Source organism: Lates calcarifer, linkage group LG7_1 (genome assembly GCF_001640805.2).
Source record: "Lates calcarifer isolate ASB-BC8 linkage group LG7_1, TLL_Latcal_v3, whole genome shotgun sequence".
Lineage (NCBI taxonomy): Eukaryota > Metazoa > Chordata > Actinopteri > Centropomidae > Lates > Lates calcarifer.
In genome coordinates, this window is record NC_066839.1 from 15356798 (window position 1) to 15380233 (window position 23436).

The 23436-nt window shown below is 39.8% G+C and overlaps 1 protein-coding gene across 1 annotated transcript in view; it reads left to right on the forward strand.

Moving 5' to 3' along the window:
* The window catches only part of LOC108896858 (MAM domain-containing glycosylphosphatidylinositol anchor protein 2), a 161899-nt gene that overhangs the window by 113642 nt on the left and 24821 nt on the right, over positions 1-23436 (forward strand). The window contains 3 exon segments of the mRNA XM_051071963.1: positions 2783-3055; positions 11917-12065; positions 19008-19185. Of these exon segments, the coding sequence (XP_050927920.1) occupies positions 2783-3055; positions 11917-12065; positions 19008-19185 (600 nt within the window).

The window sequence follows — 23436 nt, forward strand, 5'->3', positions numbered from 1 at the left end:
GTATAATTTACTCTTGCAGCCTTGCCCACAGGAGTTGCACCACCATCTCTTGATGCACTCACCCAAAGCACATGGAAGAAAAATGAGACCTATTTTGGCTGAAGTTGAAGTTTATTGTAAACCAGTCAAGCAGTATTTCAGAAATGTAGGTGCACACATGCACACAAATTCAGCTCAGCTTCCCACACACACACATGCAAAGACACACACATGCATCATTTCCCCATGTACACATGTCTTTGTTCTGTCCTCTTCCCTGTAGATGGCAGTCCACGTGGACCGCAGGGAAAAGGCCTCCGATGGTCTTAAATGTTGTTTTTCTCCACATTACTGTCAAGGTATCCACCGGTGACTGATGATGGATTACATCTCAGCCAGCGCTCAGGGTTTTCCCCCAGCCTGTGACTTACAGCAACTCTGAGCCCTCACCGCCCTCGTTGCTACACTAACCATAGCGCGCACTGCTCAGGGAATATCACAGAGGACCTTTTCGCTCCTTTTCTCCTCATGTTCTCTGGGCAGCTGTTTCACAGGAGATGCACGGGGGGGGGAGATGAGGCATGTGCCCTTGTTTAAAGGATGTTTTGGTTACATAAGAGATTTTTTCCCCTTTTTTCTATTTGCTGCAGACCCAGACCCTGTCTTCATTTGTCTTTCTGTGTGAATGGAAATGCACTTACTGCAATTTGGTCTAGTGCCACTCAGGGAGGCTGTGGAGCTAGGCTGTGATTCAGCACCGCACACAAACCTACAATTTTAATGTGATAAGTAGAAATTCTGATCCTTCTTTTGGAGTCAGAGATAAGCCATTGGGTTTGGGTTGAAGCCCAGGCAAGGCTCATTTGAAGGAGGAACTGATTGCTGTTTCATTTAGCTGAGATGAAGGCCACTTTATTCTCCACCTTGTGAACAGCATCAGGTGTGGTGGGCAAACTTTTTTTTTTCTTTTCAGTCCAAACCTCTTGGAAGGTTTGTGTTTACTAATGTCATCCGGTGTGTTATGATTTATTATTTTTCACATTTCAGCCGGTCATTATCCGATCTAATGGTGTGTCATTAATCATAGTAGCCTGCTGTCTGGATTGTAGGATGTGTGATAATTACCATAGAGGGCAACAAAGTAAAATCCCGCTGTTACACGTCTATGATTATTTTGCACACAGTATGATCTTTCCCTGTGCACTTCTCTAGCCTGGATGACCTGCCTTGCTCTACAGCTTGAGATTATCTTATTTATGTGCAACAGAAAAACAAAAATTGAAGTTGTTTCTTGTTTAAAAAAAACATTTAAATCCTGATTAGCTTAAAAAGGTTTAGCTAGTGATTTTAGCATCTTTTAAGAAGGCTGATTAAGATTGTTGATAATGACATAATAGTGTTATCAAATTATATGCTATAAACTATTCATTTAATTGCATATCCTATCAAGTTTGGAAGGCTTTAGTAATTAGATTATATTATGGAGTATGAATAATGTAGAAGATTATGTTGCAGATTACATTTTCAATCAGGTAATCAGTGATCTGTAACAGATTACATTTTGAAAAGTAATATCCACAGCCCTGGCTATAGCTACCCGTCTCTCCTTTACTCTGAATGGAATTATGCAAATTTCAGGCAATTAAGGGGCTCTGTGTCATTCTGTCTCTTCTCCTCTGCATTCACTGTTGTTTTTCAAGCCCCACCGTGACTTTTGTCAAGCATCTGCATGAGCTTGTCAAGAGCAAAGATGCTTAAGATGGGGAAATTATTCATAAGTATTTCAGTGCTTGCACACACAAGCACTTAAACACATTTTGTCCTCACGAAAACCTACAGACGCATTCGGTCCCCATGCACCTTAACATATGCAAAGATTTTTAAAAATAAATAGATAAATCATACATTTTACGCTGCAGTCCGCGTTGCATTGAGGTCATATTCAGCCCCTGACTCTGCTCTGAGACGACTGGCTAAATAATTCACCACCAGGGTTGCCTTGGTGGGAAGAGGTGAGCCTGTCAGATACTCAAATAAGTTATTAATTTTCCATTTTGAAAGCTTGAGGTGCACTTCATCATCCTGTTACCAATTTTCTGCGAAGCGTGACTGATTTCGTTCAGAACATTGTTCTAGTTTTTCTGCAAAATTGATCTTCCGGCATTGCCACTCTCCCCACAATTGTTTTCACTCGTCATTTTTCATTTATCGTTGAGTTGTATTGACTGTGCAGTGTTGATTGTTTAAAGTTTGCTTTAATACAGTATGCTTAAATCTCTTTTTTTTCTCTCTGCTCACTGCTCCCATTCATGTTATAATGTTAGACTGTCCTCCAAAATGTCTTGGTTGTCATTTAAAAAACGATTTTCTTTCCAGTTATGTCCTTCTTAGGTGTTCAGCGAACTTTGAGCACATTGCTCAGAGCTATTCTCCTTGTGTGTCTTTCATAAAATGTCCTTGTTTAGATTTTTAAATATATTTATTTATTCCTCTAATATCTGACTCTTCTAGATGTAGTACTCTGACTGTCTTTTCTGTCTTCCAGATATTTTTTCTCTCTAAATACCTCTGGAGGTCAGAGAGAACATAGTCTGACCGCAAGGGCCCTCGTCTGAATAGTGTCTGGCATGTGTGGACATCAATGCACCTTCCTCCTACTCACTCCTTTTCTCCTCTGTGCCCTCGTTTAGAGGCTTTTTCCCCTATTCTTTCATATTTCCACTGCATTGACGTCCTTGACACTCTTTTCTGTCCTTATCAAATGTCAGCTGAACTTGTCTGAGCCTTTCTGTCTCCCACTCAGACCCTCCAACGGTGGAACCGGTTTTCATGGAGATGCGTCAGGGCTTGGGGAGGCCCGTGGTGATGACCTGCAGGGTGCTGCGAGCCCACCCCTCCCGTGTGCTGCGATTTGAGTGGCTTCTATCAAACCGGCTGCTCCACGCCGGAGCCTTTGATGCCCAAAGAGATGAGACGGAGTATACCATCCGCAGCCTGAATCGAGACGGCTGGGGGGAGTACACCTGTAATGTCATCAATGAGGCTGGAGCAGGCAAATGCACCTTCCAGGTTACAGGTAAAGATTTGTCTTTTACAGTTTTCCTACCAATTGACTGTTTGCTAAGCCCTCCTTAGCTACTGTTGCTATGCCTGTCAACCTTTCCATTCTCACACGGTTACAACAGTTCAAACTGTGGTAGATAAATGCTCTTCTTCTTCTCATTTACACGTGGCAACCATCAGTTTTCCTCCCTGAAAAGACAACTGTTGCTTAGTTAACTCAACAAGTCGTCTAACCTAAACAACCATAAAGTCTACCACAGGTCATATAGCTTTTATGATGTGACAGATAGTAAAGGTTTGGTTAGATACAAAAACAACCTGATTAAGTTTAGAGAAAGACTGTGGTTTGCGTTAAGTGCTTCATAAATGTTAGAGGATCTTTATCATCATGGTTAATAAGAAACTCAAGGTTAAGGTTATAGAGTGATCTTGGTTATGATTGAAAGAAACAAATGTTGACTGTTGGGTTGAAATGGGGAAATAAACTGTGGCCTCTCAATATTTTTGAGATAGCCTAAACTCTGACAGCATCCAGGACCAGTTTCCACACAGTGGAGTAATACTACACAGCAGGTTTGCTGTTGTGAACATGTTGTTTTTTATGTAATCTGTCATCCAAAATGGCATAGTATGAAAAACTTCTTAGCCTCTGAAGTAAGGCTTAGCTACGTTACCACTGTAGATAATATGCTAGTTAGTCAGATTAGCTAATGTTTGCAACTCACGTTAGAACAGATAAACACACTGTCTTTCAATCAGTTTTTTCAACTTTTGCTCTCCTTTTTTTAGTTTTGGACAGGCTAACAAGAACAATGATATCCTTCACACTTTTTATAAACGGAATATCTGTTACTAGAGCCCCATGCACACTGTGGAGATATTTAGAGATTGTCAAACCTCTTGTGTTTGCTAAGCTCTGTTTTGACTATTCCTGCTCAAGGGAAATGTTCACTTAAAAGTGAATTATTTAAAGTTTCATACTTTTCCTCAAACTAGATTTCACTTTCACTATCATGCACACATTAGTGGTATAAAATTAACTGTCAGTGTGCCTCATCTACTTTGTAGTGACAGTTGATGGCAGATTTTATTCTTTTAGTGCACATCTGCATGTCTGCAACCAATTCTTCAGTGTGCTCTCCATTTGGTAATTAGAGTGTTTGCTGACAGCTGAAATTGGCTCCTCAGACACATAACAGTTCTTGTCACAATGTGTTTTAGGGGCATAGATGTCTCTGAGTGTGATAGACAATTAATTTATAACAAGACTGAAAGAAAAAATTTTATCGACTGTCAATCTGAATGGGACATGTCAATCACATCAGCTCTTTCTCTGTCTCACCTAGTAAACCTGTTTCTACACAAGTGTCCATCTCCTAGTTGGTTGTTATGACAGGACCAAATTAGTTTGGCCACGCTGAGTGACCGCAGGAATGTCTGGCCAAGGTTTCAATCTCCCAGACCTCCCATTATAGACAGGAGCTGCAGGGTCACAGGAGGAGTATTTGTCACTTTGATCCTCTGCCACTTATGTTGCTCTCCTCTTTGATGCTGTCCATTACTCTCTATCTGTTGCTGTCTTCAAGTCGTTCTTTTTCTATCTCCTTTCTTTCTCTCTTTGTCCATGCCATCTTTCCCTCATTCTTCATCTTTCTCCTTATGATTGTCTCTCTATAATCCTCCCTGTCTCTCAAGTTTGCCTGGAGAAAGAGATGGAAACTATGGACATCCCCACAGCCCCACCCCCCCACCCCCTCATGTGTGTCATAAATCATTCCTCCCTGGCAAAACGGGTAGAGCAGAGAGAAAGGGGGAGATAGTACCCTCTAGCCATTTGTTTTTCTCAATAGGGCTGGGGTTGTGCCTGCTATTGCTCACTCACCCTCCCTTTTCCTAACTCCACTCCCCTTCCTTCCCTTTCATCCTCCATCCCTCCTTCCCTCTCTCTCCCGCCATCGTTCTATTCCTCCCGCCCAATGCTCCAGATTCCCACCATCTGGACTCAGTGGTTGCCAAAGGTATGGAGGCTCTTTTAGTAACCCCCCTGAGTGCAGGAGCATGGCGCAGAAAATCTACTTTGGTTCCTCCCATCATCTATGAAATCTGGCTCGCCCCAATCCCTTAACCCCAGCTCTTACTCTGTAAGATTTTTTAATTTTATCCTGAAACTCAATAGCCACAATATGAGATCTACAATTTTCTGTTCTGTGGCTGAAATAAATAATCTACAGGAGACAAAGTGGGTATCAGCTCCTCTCCATGACTTGTGAGCCCACTTCAAGATGAAGCTCATGAAATATTTGTTATGGTTCATGTAGTTAGGTGGTATCTTGGTTTGCTCACTTTACAGAGTGAAGACAGGTAGGCACCTAAGTGGATACTCCCTCATTGCTCTCCCTGGCTTCTTCTTAGGCCTTGTAGATATATGATAAACACATCTATAAGTTTTGGCCTGAGGCCACAGCAACACAATTAAACACGCTGATCCAGTCCACACACCATGCAAAACATATATGTTACCATGCCGACAGACACATGCAAACACACCAAAGTTGGGCAGCAGGCCATTCTCAGTACTATATAAATGCTGTTGCCTCAAAAAGTATATTGTGCCAGGGGAAAGTGTGTGTGCATGTGCATGGATGCCCATGTGCCAAGCCATTGGGACATCTGTGGAAACAGTGAGTTGGCTGTAATGGCCAAGTTGGCCATTAAATTGTGGCAGGGGAGAGACCCCTCAGAGGGATGTAATGTGTACCACTGAGCTTTGGCTCAGGCTCTCTGTCACGGGAACCCTGAGTCTTTTAGCCAAAGCTGAAATCATGCTTGTCTCAAGAGTTAGAAAATGAAAAAAATATTTCACCGTCTTTGGGTCTTCAGGCTGTGTTTCTTCTCTGATTTCATTCCATTCTGATGCAGTCAGTGGTTTATTCAAGTCTGCATGTACTGTACATCCTGTCCTTAGGCAGCAAATGTGTTCTGATGAAGCTGTGATAGGGTGAAACACAGGTCATGGAATATACAGACATGAATTTTAAAGGGGTAATCCCACAATTTAGCATTGTTCATTGACTCACAAGAGACAGATCACGTCCATCCATCCATTATCTATACCCCTTATCCATTAGGGATGGGGGGTGGAGTCTATCCCAGCTGTCATTGGGCGAGAGGCAGGGTACACCCTGTACAGATCGCCAGTCCACCGCAGGGCCAACACATATAGACAAACAACCATCCACACTCACATTCACACCTACAGGCAATTTAGAGTCACCAATTAACCTGCATGTCAGAGTGCCTGGAGAGAACCCACGCAGGCACAGGGAGAACATGCAAACTCCACACAGAAAAGGCCTGGGCAAACTGGAGCTCAAACTCAGAACCTTGCTGTGAGGTGACAGTGGTAACCACTGCACCACCGTACTACCACAAGAGTCAGATTAAAGGGGGGAAAAAAAAAGTCTAAACTGAAGGAGCTGAAGTGAGATATTCTGAATTTCCTGTGTGGCCTTAACTATGATGAGTAAAATGAACTTTATGTGTAAAATCAGTGGAGTGGCTCTTCAAGATAACGCATTTGTCTAATCACTACAAAACAGAAATTTATAGCAAATTAACAGATTCTGCAAAGCTAGACCATAGCCCCCCCTCCATTGACCAGCCTCCCGAACAATGTACAGTTTTTGCTAGCAATTCAGAAAAACACAAAGAAAGAGCAAACAATGTTTCTCATTTCTCTCTTTCCACTTAATCCCTTTTTTTTGGCAGTCTGGCGTCAATTAGAAGAAAAGAATAGGAAAATTCTCGGGGACAACGTTCAGATATTCATTGTCTGTGTTTTGCGAGTTTGCTCATAAAATGAATTCAGATTCTGAATAATGATGTGCTTGTATGGATCCAGTTTCCATTTTTATTGTCGCCAACGTTCCTAATGATGCAGAAATCACATTGTGGAACATGGTGTCCAAGGCTGGCTGCAATCAGATATCTTCATTGCAGGAAGGCATTGTATGTCCTTTAGTGTGACTCACACATGTTCTGACTACTTCATCTCCACGTATATGCCTTTTCTGTTTTAATATATTATATATTATTACTTAGTACAGCATCTGTTTTGAGCAATGTTTTTGTCATCTTGATTCATTTATTTTTTGTATGTTTGGCTCTTTGAGGTGTGTTTTAAATAACCCTCATGGGCTTTTTTTTGAGTGGGTATTCTCTGATGTTTTGTGTGTTATTTTTGTCTTTATCTTTTTTTCATATCTCCAAATTCAAGGGGAAAAAAACTAAATAGATTTTACCTTCAAACCAGCACACTCCTCCATCTCAGGGGTTTATAAACCTTATCAGCCTTGGTCTCCAGTGAACATTTTTGCCTTAGCTTTGAGTTCCAGACATGGTTTAAAGCAACTTGGCTATCTGCCTTTATAGTCTGTGCCCAGTTCACCTGGGTTGAACTTCGCCCCTGCAGTAAATGGAGAATGATGTTGAGTCCTTTCCGTAGCTCAAAGAGACACACTGACGTTGATGGATTCTGTAATGTAGGTAGTAATGACTGACATTACATGGTCAGAGTAAAAAGGCAGCATATGAATAATGTTATCTGTGATCAGACTAAAAGTCTGTCAGGCTTGAAGGACAGACACAATCTATTCAGCTATTTTTTTGTCCTTTCCTCTCTTTTTTTTATTTTCCAGCCTGTTTTTGTAGTTCTGCTTCTTTTATATCAATACAATATCACAAGATTAGTCACTGTAGAGCAGCCCTCTATTTGTTCTGACCAAGAGGGATAAAATCAGAACCCACAGTGGGTCAAGACAAACAAAATTCAATCCCAGATAATATGATCAACGATTTGAAATCTTTGTTTTTGTTCAAATGGATTAGTCAGGGAAGGAGGAAGTAAAGGAAGAATTAACTGAATAGTCAGGGTGGATATGACTCATTACAAGTTCAATGCCATTCCCCTTAAAAGAAAAAAAAAGCCACAGAGAGATTTCATTCTCCATCCCAGGAGGACACCACTAGGCAATTACCAGAGTCTTCTTATGTCTTTAATGCCTTTTCCTTATACTCAGTTTGCCATTCTTGCAGTGGTATTGAGTTTATCTCAGCCAGCTGTCCATCCATATGTAAGTGTCAGGTCTGCCACACACACATCAGCCCAGCACCATATAGCATTGCTTAGCATATGGCAGGACAAAGTGTTTTCCTGATGAAGAAAACATGTTCATAGACCCTTAAAAAAATTAAAAAGAAGTCTGCAAACAAGGTCAGCTTCTCGCCTGAAGGGGTTTTCACTGAGCTGTTATGAATCATTGCATTGGTTCTGCTGTTATAAACAGGATTTTAAAAAATCAATTAAGTCTTCTGTACTTTATGTTTGATGTCTCCCACCCAGGGTTATCTGTTTCAAGCAGTGTAAGTGGGTTAGGTAATGCTGCTTCACCACACTTAACATATTAGGAGCGAGGTCCATTTTGCTTAATTCCAGTGTATATTTTAATAGACAACAATTCACCAGTCTGTCTCTCCCTTTGCTGTGAATGTGCTCTAAGAAATGTAACTTTGAAAGAATTCTCTCAAAATCAGACAAATCACACATTTTATAGTTTATAAAGGCACAGTGTGCCCTTTCAGTCATGTGTAAATCAGTCTAAGTGGGAATCTTTAAAGACAACTTATGAAAACATACAGTGATAAAAGTCAGTTTAATTAACCTTTCGTGCCTTTGCTTTACTGCAAATTACAGCCTCTTCTTTTCCTTATCAGTATTACTGTATTGTATAAACTGCATAAACAAAACTGACACTATCTGCACTGCTATGTAACATTTGCTGTACAGTATGCTGTAAACACAGCTGGCTCTATACAGCGAAACAGTGCCAAGTGAAGTGCAGACAGTAATTATCCATGCTTTTTTTTCTGTTGTTGGAAAATATGTTTTTCTGGTTGCATTAGTATTTCAGCAAGGCATGTAGGCAGTTTATGTTATAGCCTCTTCAGTTCTAACAGAGAGGTTTAACTTGCAGCTGCATTTCTTAACTCTATATAAAGACAAAACATTTAAAGATAAATTGCATAGTTAAATTATTAACAGTGTTTCTCTTGCTTTCACTTGCTTGTTATTTTCTCTCTGAAAGATTTTATCTGGCTGATGAATGAGTGTTCCATTCCCCCAGATCAGAATATTGTATTTTAAATAGCTTTATCCATGTAAAGGCCAAGTGATCTGCAGTTGGCTGCCCAAAGCATCATTAACCTGATTTATTGTCTAAAATGCAGAACAAAATGCCCGCAGTGTTGATTTTGACTTATTATCATGGATGATTATGAGAATTGATCAAACCAGTTAGAGGCAGAGTGAAACCACTAAACTTATTTTTTTTTCCTCCTACAAAGGCACCTCACTACTTTTCATTTGTGTACATTTGAATGATTATATCTTAAATCCATGTGTTCACACCTTTAAAAAACTATTACACTTGTCAGTGTATAATGGATTATGTTTGCCCCATATTGTTTTCCTTGTGCTAGATTTCATCTCAACACAATGCATACTTTTAGAATCTCACATCAGTTACAACCTCTGCTGCATGATTATACAGCAGCATAGCTCAGGTCTCCAGCACTGTGCTGTTAAGTCAAAGACCAAACCAGCAATGTGTGGCTCCATCTCTCAGTACTTTCCTTCTTCCCAGCCCCATCTGTGGCTGTCATCCCAAGCTCATTTGTTCCCTACTGAAGAATCTTGAAAATGAGTCACAATATACACGGTTTCTATTTTCATCTGTGGATTAATACACATTTGTTGCATTAGTTAGTATTTGAAGCAGCAGTGCAGTTTATGTGGCTACAAACTACATTATCCTTGTTCTTGGTATTGAACAACTATAGTGCTGTGTGACACAGCTGAATAAGCTATATCAGGTTTTGGCTGCACAGGCAATACTTATGTGTAGGATCAGTTTGGTATTGGATTTGTTCTCTTCATGGGATTTGACAACAATAAGAAAAATATAGATTATCACTACCCTTGTGCTCTGATCCAGCTCAGGATTAGGAAACCAGTAGCCTACTGTGCGCAGTGGCACAGAAAATTAAAACCAGACATATAACTGTTTGAACTTATGACCTCTTCATAGTCCAGAATCCAGTTTATTTCCTTCCTCCCTTGAGTGTCATATTTATAGTCAAGTCAAAGGAAACCTATGGTTCAAGGATCTTTTCATACCAAGGAGCACCCAGGGAAAGACCCAGGAGACCACTAAAACTGTTTAGGAAAATAATGCCATCTTGACAGGTTTATCTAATAGCCTGACATACTGTACATCGACTACTTGCTGCATCTCTGTGCGGGTACATCAAATCCCGGTGCTGCTATTGTTTGAGCTAACAATGGCTGCTCTTCTGTCTTTTCCATGGCTATTAACAATCATCTGCCTTGGGTATTGTCATCCTTCAATAAACAAGCCCAAATAGCAGAGGGACAAACACAACAACATGTCATTGAGGTGAATTACTATTCTTTGCCCAGAAGGTCATCCTGTAAGCTTGTTTCTAGATATTTATTAAAGTGCAGTGTTCTGCCAGCTCCTTCTTCAGCTGTCAGAAATCAGCTTGCAGACTGTGACTGGAAAGCTGAAAACTTGAGAGATTTATTCAGTTCAAGCCACAGTTCTGTAGAAAATAAATCCTCAGATTCCAACAAAGCAGACCGTGTTATTGAAAGAAAAGGTTTGAGAAGATCTCTGTGTTAGTTCAAATCCAGCTGTATGACATTGTTTTTACTTAGGGGGCTGTTGAGCTGAGTGTAGGGGACATCTAGTACACAGATTGGATCTGCCATTGCATGAGATGGACGCATAAGATTAACTTACATTTATGAGACACTACAATCTGGTGCATGCCTTGATTCTATGCCATGAATGTTACACTATGTCACGGAACATAAGATGAAACTTTAATGACCCTTGAGGGAAAACTGGGTCATAGCAGCAATAAGGGATCTCATATAGTGGGTAAAACAAAGAAAAAACACAGTGGAGTAAAGATAAGAGATTCTCTACATCTTTACAGTGCTAATTCAGCTCTCCTCCTGGCTTGAAAGACTTCTTATAATGTTAACAAATGAAACATTTGCACATTTACATTAACACATTCTTGAATTTTCACTCAAGTGTAAGAGTATGCCTGCATTCTGTGCAAAATAAACTGCTGTATAAAACAGCAGAGCTTGCCTGGCCACAGGCAAGGAATTAAGATCTCAAACTACTACTACTACTAATAATAATAATAATAATAATAATAACCTAACTGCATTCTGAAAGTAAAATTGCAATTCACATCTATTTCACTAAATGCTGATAATACAGCCCTAATTAACTGTACAAATGTGTCAGTGTCAATGTTTTCATTATTATTATTGTTTAAAAAAACATACAATAAGGAATGCTATATGGTGAAACACTGACTCTGCTGTCATGGGGCTGTAAGTCTCAATCATTCCTTATAATAGGCTTAATCAGTGTAAAAGTTTTTAACCAATCATAAAGGGAGACACCACCAACTTTACTTTTAAAGTTTAGATCACTTATCATGGCAAGTACTGCCATATACAGCCTACAAGCTGCTGCACAGTATCTTCTGTGGCTCTGAAGGGACCTTTCAGAAGTTTGACAAAATGACCCCAGTGATGTCATCAGGGCTATCTTGGCTTCAGTTTTAGACTAAATGCTTTTTAACAGAAACAAAGTTAAACTGGGAATGTGGAGTTTGACAGATGAGTTGCAGGAACCCTAGACTTTGTGTTTTTCACCTTAAATGAGCATTTAAAGCATCTAGTAACATTATCATTGTATTTTCTCTCTCCAGGAAAGGCCTACCCCCCAGAGTTCTACTATGATACCTACAGCCCTCTGTGGCAAAACAGACCCAGAGTCTACGGCTTCAAGCTCCAGTGGACCCAGATGAACCCCAACGCTGTGGACCGCATCGTCGCTTACAGACTGGGAATCAGACAGGTAGGATGACTAGAGTTGGCTGTGTAAGTTCTGGTGTTATTCATTTGCACAGAACTCTATTATCAGGAAGCATTTGTTTCAGCCAGAACACGCATCTCTAAAGCCTGAAAAGTTGGCTCCTGATACAAAAAGTGTTGAGTCATTGGTATTGGTCAGCCTCTTTTTGACCCTTCACAGATGAATTAGAGTTGTTTTTGTGCCACGGGGCATTAAAAACCTTTCTTATTGCCAGTTTAAGCATGTGATAGAAGTGTCTGCACAGCTTGCGCTTGCTTATTGTATTCCATTTGACAGCGCCAAATCTCTATGCCTCGATTCATTGTCTGTCTTATTCTGCAGTTTTTGAGGATGTGAATGAGCCTCTGTGGGCCAAACAGAATCACTAAGAACCTGTCAGGGGCAGTCGGTTGAGCAAGTTCTGTGGTTTCCACGAACTGCTTCTGTTTTTGCTCTCCATCAGATGCTCAGTCAGAGGAGTGGAAGGGAACCCCGCGGAGAAAAAGAACAAGCACTGCTCCTGTTTTCCCTACTTCTCAAGTAAACTCCACAGATGACAAGCAGACAGCATTGATGGATGACATGGTTACATTTTTCTCTTTGGCAATCAATGTACACCTTCCTCTCTCCCTCTCTCACTCTCTCTCCTCATGGCGAATGTGCATCCATGTTTTTCTTGAAACAGCAGCAGGTGTGGCACCACCTAGATAAAGTTTAAAACTCCAGCTCTATTAACACTGTAGGTATTCAAATTATCATTGCATCGCAGCAACTGAGCTGCCACTCAGGAGCCTGCCTTTTTTTTTAATGCATATAATGTATATATCAAAAAAATGTAGCACATGCTGCAATGCTAAATCCATCTCAGTTCTGCTCAGAATTAGTGAGTATAGCCTGACAGTTGTGTTTGCAATGAATAATATAATTTCATGTTTGTTTCACACTACACCCTCAAGGAATTCAAGCTTGAAAACACAATCTAAACCAGTTATGTTTGTGTAACACAATGATTTTTCTGTCAACTATCTCAGTTGGCCTGTTTGGTAATAAATGATGTTGCGCTTGCAGAGCCCATGTTTGCGCTTGCCAGGCATTTGTATGAAAACTTGCCAGGAATATACATTTGCTTTTCCTATTTTCAGCTGGTCCCATGCACTGTTTGTTTATTTGTTTGTTTGTTTGTTTGTTTGTTTGTTTTTAAAACAGATTTGGACATTTTGCATCTGTGCTAGAAAGGACCCACAGTAAATCAGAAATCACATTTGCATTTCAGTTTTTTTATGCATTTGTTTGTTAAAAAGAGAACATCACTACCCTTGTCCATTTTAGCAGAGAATCAGTGTTTGGGAAAATTAATTTCTTTCCACCGTCTTGCCTTGATATCTCAAGAGGGTACATTGTGTGACCATTATTTCCTTCCTCCGAGGCATAACAACCAATTTTCCATTGTCTTAGATGAAAGAGATTCTTTGCTGTAGGGAAATTCTGACTTTTTGGCAGCATTTACTATACAGTATACCCTCTATGATTGATTGAGTCTCAGCTTTTAGTATTGATTTAGACTGATAATAAGATTTTTTTTTTATAATGTCTTTTGGTGAGAAAGAGTTGGAACTGGAAAAGAAGCAAAAGAATAAAGGCAGCGCGCATGAGGAAATGAGAGAGAAGAGGAGCGAAATGAGTAGGAGGAGAGGCTCCTTTTGTAAATAAATGCAGAGATACCCTCAGACTGACTGTGAGAGAGTGGTGCAGTAAGGAAAGCTCCGGCACGTGGACTACACCACTTCGATCTATTTATAGATCCAGCAGCAGCTCCCCTGCCATTCCCTGAGAATTATTATCATTTTCTCTCACTACTTTTGAATTAATACTTAGAGCTGGTAGACCTTATGCCTCTGTAATGAATTGCTTTGTGTTATCGTCTAGTGCCCTCGTGACAGACAGTCTAGCTGAAGGGGAAATGGGAATGAAGCTCTAGCTGAAAGGCATGCACGGGTGAGAATCACAAAACACAAATCACCGCACCTGTCAAGGATGCAATGGAAAGGTGTGACATCTGCTCTTGTTTAGATACTGTAGCCCGCTACTTCAAAACCTCTGCTGTCCAGAGGCTTGATTGGCTGTCTCTAACCCCTGCAAAATAACTTTTTCAGCCCACATCTTGCCATCTTGAAGCTGCTTCTCCGTGCTCCTCCTTCATCTCCTCTACCTCCTCCCTCTCTTTTCAATTGATCTGTCAAGTCAAGAGTTTGCGAGCAGATCAATAGGAGCCATACTAATTACATGTGGGCAATCTACAGTAGATCAACACTCATCTACCATTACACCTTCACTTTGATTATTCCTGTGTTTCTTTTGGCTCCAGTTATCACTTTGATCAATTCTGCTGTTTTTAAAGTTGCCATAAAAACCCCATGAACTGCCACTGCAATCAAATGAAATTAAATCAATATGGCACTCTGTCTCTGTGGGGAAAATGTGGGGAATGAAAGGTAATGGGATGTAAAGAGACACCTTAATTGAGCGCAGACACAGGGATTCAGTGAACATTAATGGGAATCAAAACAACAGTGCAAAATCCAATAAGGCAATACACATGTGTATGATTCAAAACATCTGAAAAGTTAAATGTTTTTTCAATCAACATTTCAAGTTTGATATGATTTGCACGTTTGAGCACAATTCCTTTTTGATATGGAAAAAATTGAACTATTTGCTTCCATTTGTTCATTTGGAGTTTGAGGCGGCGTTTGCCAAGACTCGCATTTAAGGCCTCCATCTGCCTGGAGCTTTGGGACACCCAAACACACACAAAGACACACAACACAAACCAGTCCCCAATTAAATGTGTTTAAATCTGATGCCAGCCTCCAAAACAGATATATAGCTACACATATACTTATTTAACTTGTGTTATTCATGCTCACAGTATTAAATAGCTACCTGAACATTAGAAAAGTAATGTCGATTGGGAATTGTGAACAATAATAAGGTATGATACAACCCTCCAAGACATCCTCTGACAGACTGACAGATTGCTTTCATTGCAATCTGGAATCAAGTCCATTAAAAATAAAATATTATTTTTTTTTGAGACCTGCATCTATTACACTAAAGTAATAAGAACATTTTATTAGTCTTATAAGGTAATAACACACAATAAAATTAGATGCAAAATGCAAACATAAACCTACTCTGGTTTACTGGTGTACAAGGCTGAGCAAAGGATCCGATTAGATCTGAATCTGAACACATACATGAACATAAATCAGAGTTAAACCAACAATGCCTAAAATATAGCAGATACGAAGGATGTTTGGGTTGTGGAGGGAGCGTGAAAGTATCATATAATGTTATAATGGTCCGCATGAATATGATTGTACAGCACAGTTAGCTGGTAGCCAAACCACTGATGCATGCGCCGGTGACTGTGAAGCATTAATGAAACAGCTGATGGCAATGAGCTGATGCAGATGTGACATTAGTGGTCAGTCTGATCAAATGCTGTGCTCAGTAACATAGTCCTAATGTTGCAGTTGAGGATATCAGGACTCAAATGCAGGCACATGAAGACAGACAGGAGGAAGGAACACTAGAAAAACTCAAAACATGCTAGAAGCAGGGACACTAGGAAACTCTCACAGGAAAAATCAGCAGAAGTCACCAGAAGCATGAGTAACTCAAGGAAACATAACAGATTATGGGATGAGGTGCAGGTGGGGAGAAAGACCAGGTGACTGCAGGGCTGATTGGGTAAATGGGAACAGGTGAGGGGATGAAACACTAGAGGAAAAAACACACAAGGACAGGAAGCAAAATGATAACGAAAACTAATTTCATTTTTTTGATATAGTAGGATGGATTCAAATCAGAAAATGTGAGCATTTGTTTAAATGTGAAATTGAGTGATAGTGATAGTGATTGTTTTGGCTCCAGGTCTCAGGGTCAAAGAAACACAGAACAAAGAAATACAAAAGCAAGAAAAAAGCATGTGGATGAGGTGTGATGTATTTTGTGTCTGATTTTCAGAAAAGGTAACTTTGAAAAGAATCTTTCATTTCTTGATTTAAAGGCAAAATGAAGTAGACTATTATTCTTTCTTTCCAACATTTTAAAAATATTATTCTCTGAATATTTGTGCCTCCTTCTCCTTAGCATCTGCACATTTAGGGAAGCAAGAGAAGGACATGTACTCACCAGTTAAAAAACATGTTGGTTAGGTTTTCATGTGTTTCATTTGTTTTTTGTTCAGATTAATTTAAATGCACAGTGCAATGTATTTTGTCATGAGTATGAGTAACAGTGTATAAATACCTTCTGAATGTTGCAGCTGCCTATCACTGTAAACCCCTCACCACCAGTTTGCAGACATTGCCCAGACCTCCAAACACAAACTCAGAACAAAAGGAAGATGTGTCACTTTTAATATATCTGTGTGTCTAGTCAGAAACAGCAGGTGTACTGTTTTTTCACTATTTGTATAGAAAGGTTGTTTTCACTCCTGCTGAAAAAGTACATGTGCTGAAATTGATGCTTCCTCTTAGTAGAGTGTTCAAATGCAAATACACAAACACATACACGCACAAACACACACAGGCCAACACTGTGTAATTTATGGCAATTAACTGCAATTCCTTTTGTACTTTAGAGAAAAGCTAAAATTTTCAAAGGATAGGTAGGGACAAGTGCACCATCTGCAATTACCAGTGACAGACAAAACACTCTATTTACCTGCAAACTAATGGTGATGAAAACTTGCACCCCATAATTGTGGCTCATCCAGGCTCTAAGTAATTACTTAATTGGTATTGTTCTCACACACACACAGTGCTTCACTGCTATCACACCTTCATTCACTCTCTCTCTGTCTCTCCCTACTAGTAACACTCTTCCTCTTTTCCTTTGACTGAGAAGGGCATGTATAGTCACTAATTGTGATGCAGAAGCTGTAACTTGTCTTTGTGCAGCTCTTCCCCTTAAACTGATTCTCAAGGATAAAATGTACCCTACTTCTCTTCCCTTCTCTTTGCCCCCCAGCGAATGCAGCAACAAACCCTCATTTTGTTTCTTTGGATGTCTGGAGGGCCTGTATTGTATCACAAGACATGAAAAGTATGAGCTAATTTTTGTGTGATACCTGAGCTGAGTCACCTAAAGACAGGTTCCCTCACGTGCTCTGCATTGTTCTAAGACGAGATATAAATTCCTGTCAGCTCAAGGTCCTTGTACAAAGGGATAGCAAAACACTGTAGAACATGATTAAGAAAAACTTGAGAAGAACGAGGCAATCAAGTACAGTGCACAAAGGTGTTGTCCTTACCATTCTCGCAGAATGCCTGTATAATGCAGACTGAGGCATATCTTAAATGGGAAAAATGAATCAGCCTTTGAATTCAGACGCTGGGAGCTGCTTTGAAAGTAAATGTGGCTAATGAGCAGCTAGCTGTCAACAGCTTAGAGAGGAAAAAAAACATTTTTTGTTGTGTAGCATTTCATGTTGCCGGATCATACAAATGCTTATAGACGAGGTTAATTGGCAGATGAGAGGAAACATCCTACACTGTTGGCGAAGGGAATACGTATTTGTTGTGGTCATATGCGCAATATGTTCCCAGGAGCAAACTCTTCAGAAGAATTTTCTTTGTACTGTACATGTTCTTTTTCTGTGATTAATCAAGATTAAAAAAAAATCTGTAGACTAATGATATTTACAGTGATTATATTGTACAAAGTAAATTTAATCCAATTTCACAGCACCACAGAATCTAAAGGGACAGACAAAACTGTTGATACTGTGTCATGAAAACTATCTCTTTATTAAGTGTCTAGGCTACAGCCACTCTATAAGATAAAGTAAAATAAAGCGGAAGGCTGAATGGCAGTGGGGTGTTGGAATTTTAGTTTCTAGCTCAAGGAGATGCCCCTCATGTAACCTCAAAGATAACACAGGTAATTTGAGGTAGTTGGATCAGTTAAATACAAGTAGTCAAACAGGCCTAGACTCTCTCTCAGTCCAACAGTCCAACAAAGGTGATTCTCATCTCTGCTACATGTGAGCACTTAATATATCAGAGTCTCTGGGTTAATCAAAAGACCTGTTCACTTCTAGACAGCCACACAAAAACTGATTATATGAACCTATCAGTGTGAGCCTTACTCAAACTAACATTTGAACCTCAGTACAACACTAGAGTTAGTCTGGTGGGTGTGAGCTTCTCCAACTTTATGAGGGTTTTCTTGGAGTTAAAAGTATTATGTACCACACTGAGTTGTGGTTTTCCAACTTTATCCATCACAGTTAACACCTCGAGCTGCTGAGAATGTTGTCTGCCAACATGTGCCCTTGGCTTCAAGACCAACAGAATACTGACTAACAAGGGCTGAGAGATCTGTGGTTACTTTAAGGTGTTTTTTGCAGACTCTAATATAATTTGCAGATTGAGTATTCAAAGCTGCTTAAAATAAGAAAATTCTTCCTTTATTGATCAAATTAGTTTTTCTAGCCAAATACCTATTTTGGTGGTCTCAAACTGAGGGTTTGGCAGTAAATGAGACAACTTATTTTTTTAAGTTAGTTCTAGATCTTGCTGAATCCCATACTTAAGATCATCTTCCATGTGTCCTCATTCTTATTTGAAAGCATTAGTATAGTAAAAACAGAGGTGGCCCAAAACCCTGTGGGACTCCATATGTTATAGGTTGATTTATATTGTAGGTTACTGTATTACATTGAACGTTGAGTAAAATATGAATCAAACCATTTTAATGCTGACGAATACAAACCTGTGCCTTGCAACTTCTTAAGCAGGGGGCTGGTCGATGTTTCATGCTTTTTGTAGGTGATATCTGTGTGTACGAGTATGTCCTACGCTAAGAAACTGAAGTTATGAGCGTCCAGTGATTTTTAATGATCAAAACCTCTCGTGTTTTCCTCTTTCTATCCAGATGGGGTTGCAGCGCTGGTGGGAGCAAGAGATCCCTGTGGATGGAACAATCAACAAAGGAGAGCTCATGACGCACAACCTGACTGAGCTGATAAAGCCTGAATCCTACGAAGTGCGCCTCACCCCCATCACACGCTTTGGAGAGGGTGACTCCACCATCCGTATTGTCACCTATAGCGGTGAGTGCTGCATGCTTGGAGGACTGTCATTGGTCTATTCATCCTGCAGTCTGGAAAATAGAGAGAAAAACAGCGGGTAGACAGGAGAGCAGCATTCGCTTTAGTGTGCTTACACATGTGGTTGCACAGGTGGAAGAATTATAGCTCCAGCTGGTAACGTTATCCTTCAGCTAACTCAGAAACTAACTCCAGCTCAAGTTTGCACCACTGCATTATGACACATGTTCATCAACCTTGATGGATATGAAAAGTTCACCCTGGTATCAGTAATCATTATGATGATCACGATGGTGATGTATTATGTATGATATGTATGAGGCAGGACCAGTAAAAAGTGAACTCATTAAAATAATTTGAATTGCATCTAACACATGCAGTCATCACTGAAATCAGCCTCCTTTGCTTCTTTGCCAGTTTGAGCTAAATGAATGCTGATCAACTGAGTAATCATCTCATCCTCGTGACCTTTATTGCTGGAGTCAGGTCTATCCTTGACTGGGGCAAAGGCTGACTTGTTTCTGTGCTTGAGACTGACATCAAATCATCAGATGATTCAAACACATAGTGTAGGTCACAAGACCAAGCAGGGATGGTCAAAGATGAGTCATGTTTTGCTTCATTCAGTTTCACCCAAAACAATGTTTGTTTTCTTGGTGGGGGATTTGTGTCCTGGGATATTTATCATGTAGCAAATTTTCTATATTTCTTTGTTTTAATTTTATGCAAATATTGTGAAAGGTCCTTGCACTTGCCAAGCCCCATATGGCCACTCTAACAAAACCCCAGAGCCACTGGACAGATAGAAAAATAACCATAATAACATATTGTTTAACTTGGTTAAAGTAGGTTTTGAATCAGAGCTACAGTTATAGAATAGCAGCCAGAATGACATCATGGAGATTACTGGGCATTGTGTGGCACGGCAGCCAGTGAGGATACATCAAAACACACTGTATTTCTCTAGAGAGTGAAACAGCAGCATGAAAATGGAGGAAGACTCTTCAGCCTGTGGGATAATGTACTGGCTGAAATACAAAAGCTACAGTAGTATCCACAGTTGGCCCAGCAGTGCCAGTGAACAGATGCACAGGTACTTGAGATGTGCATTTTGAGAAACAAACTGGCTGACTGTTTTCTGTCTATCACTGTCTGCTGAGCCCTTCCTGGGCAATGCTGCTGCAGTTGTGAATAATTCAGTTTCACTGCAGCTCATCATGACTGGTGAAAAGAGAATTGAGGAAGAGAGGAAGAGAAACAGACACACAAAGTTTCTCTGCTGTTATTTTTGTAGAAGTTTTTGATATTGTGTGGCCTGTCCAAAGCCTTGAATTCAGCTGAATTGAATGAAATTGATTCCAATCAAAGTGAAGTAAAGAGAACTGAGGCTAATTAAGACAGAGGGAGGCACAGAAGGAGAGATAGAGGCAGCCAAGATGGGACTGAGGGAGAAAAGGGAGATACAGAGGAACAAAGTGGAAAAAAAGGGAAAGAAGAGAGCCAGTGCTGATGTGTGAATCTCCTGCCCAACGAGAGACTGGACTAATTATCACTCTAGGGCTGCTCTGTTCTCCCACGCACAGCATAGTGTCACTGCAGCAGGCTAATGTAGGTCTGAGCCGAATCCACTCTGCTCAGAGAGCGTGTCCCGTAAGGCAGTCTGAGTGACGTGTGAAACATAGTCCAGTATCATCTCCATTATCACTTTCCTTCCCTTTCACTTTCACTGGGGAACAGGGACGTTTGGGATATTTCTATACACGTTGTAGATTTCACAACGTGTATACACAATAGTTTATGGTGAACTGAAATGAATGTGTGTGATTTTGTAATTATGTTATTGTATATGTGATTATAATTAATGTTTACATTTGGCCTCATTCTATCTGTGTTATATAAATATAATGTAATATTTCCATAAAAGAAAAAGAAACCTAATTATTATTGTACCTGGACCTGGCCAAAGACATTAATCTAAATTAAGTACTTTCATTGTGAACAGGCAAACTTATGAGTCACAGACACTTGCATCAAAGAATTGACCATTTATAGCAAATGGTTATACAGCTACATTTGGTGAAATATGCCCTGCTGCTATTTGAGGGAACACTCAAAGAATCCAAGCAGCAATAAGGATTCTGCAGGGAAAATCCAAACTTAGAAATAAATAATATCACATATATGAACATTAAATATTAGTTAAATCAACAATACACAGAATTTAGTGTATACAGGGGTTTTGGTGATGGAGGGAGCTGCAACAAAAAAAAGACTTTGGCGTGAGTGCTGAATACTGAGCAGATTAATAATGAATTGTCATAGTGGCAGCCTGAAAGAATATCATTGAATTACACTAGTCAGCTGGTAGCCAAGCAGTTGGTGAATGAGCCAGTGATAGTGAAGCATCAATAAAGCATCTAATGCCAATCAGCTGATGCAAGTCCTAATGCTAATACAAAGCTTCCTTACATAAGTCCTAAAGCCATACATAACAGTAAATCTCAGTAGGATTTAAGCATGCCCTGTGTTGGAATGTAATGGAAACATTACAAAATTTGTTTACATAAACGCGTCATACTATAAAACCCTGATTTCTGGGTGAGCTGTTGCACCCTCCCACAGTGCAATGCACAAAGGAAACAGAGGAGCTACTCATAGATGCAAAAAAACTAAAAGAAATCGCAGGTGTTGGTAACAGCTTTGTGAACACCCCAGAAAACAAAAAAGGCATTGTATTATTTCTTGTTAGTGTACACAGTAAAATAAATTGATTTTTTCTATTCTAGCAACATAAACTGACAATTAGTATATACCTGTATACAATTAATATGTCTGTAACATAGAAAGAAAACAAAAACCTTGTTTGTTTGAGTGTCTCTGACTTACTGCTTAGACGTCCAAGCTGGACACATACCTAGACAGACAGCAGGTAAGGTAAGGTTTCTTACTTACTTTCCTACTACCCCAGCTGGCAAAATTTCCATGGTCAGACATGCAAAAAAAAAAAAATAAATAAATAAAAAGCACCTGTCTTCACATTTGCAAATTACAAGCGTGTGCAAAAATTGCTGAAGAAATGCACAACCCTCCTACACATTAGAGCCAATATAAACTTTGGCAATTTAATCATTAGATATGTTTCTTTTTTTTCATTTATTTTTGTTCCATCATTTTTATTCCTATTTCTCTATCTTATTTATACCCTTATATTGTTATTATCATTCTTTATTACATACTAGCAGTTTGGTACTCAAAAAGTAACAAACAGCTAGCTCTGCAATTAAATCCAGTTTATACCAGTTTATGGTTTTCATCATTCGTTAGCACTGCTGCTTCACAGCAAGAAGGGTGTGAGTGAGAATTCCCCCTTTAGCTGTGGTTCTCACAGTGTGGAGTTTGCACATTGTCCTTGTGTTTGCTGTAGTCTCCTCCAACAGTCAAAAATACATACAGGCCAGGAGTCTCCAAATAACCCTCAGGTCTGAATGTGAGTGTATTTGTCTGTCTGTGTTTGTCCATCTAAGTGTGTTTGTATGTTTATAGTGCAATGGTGGACATGGTGCTTCCTGCCTTTCACTAAGTAGTTTCTGGTTCCCATAACACTGAAACTGGATGTGTGTACACAAAAACAAACAACAAACCAAATAAACTGACTATTATACCCTTTGTTAGCTGTTAGAGTAAACATAGCTGTCGTACTGTGAAGTATAAATATAAGGCCTTTAAAATCAAACTATGAGTGAGTTTTCTCATCATTGCCCAGTAGGCTGAGAGATCACTGTGATACACATAAAGTCGATGGTAGCAGCTTTTCTGCGAGTTGGCAAGAAAACACAAAAGCGGTTATAGTGTCCCCAGCTGTAGAATGAAGGATGGTTGTGTCACCAAGCTCCAAAGACACTTTTAAATTTTGCTGCAGTGACAAACTCGGCATCTGTTTGGCGTTCCTTATAACACTTCTCCCTCTCTCTGGTTTCCTCCAAGACGGAGGATTTAATGTTTAATCCTCCTGTCAACCCTCACTGTGGCACAGTAAAGCACTATTGCTGTTTCTCAATATTCCATTTTTATGCAGCTCATATTGAAAAATACAGTAAGACGCCTGTCCCAAAGTCAGAACCCAGCTAAATCTTACATTAATTACAGTCTTCTACTCCTGATGTAGCTATGGTTTCAGGGTGTTATTATTTGGCCAGTGTTGGTTCAGTGTAATCCCTGTCGGACTGTTTGTTCAGTCATTGTCTCAACTTGATG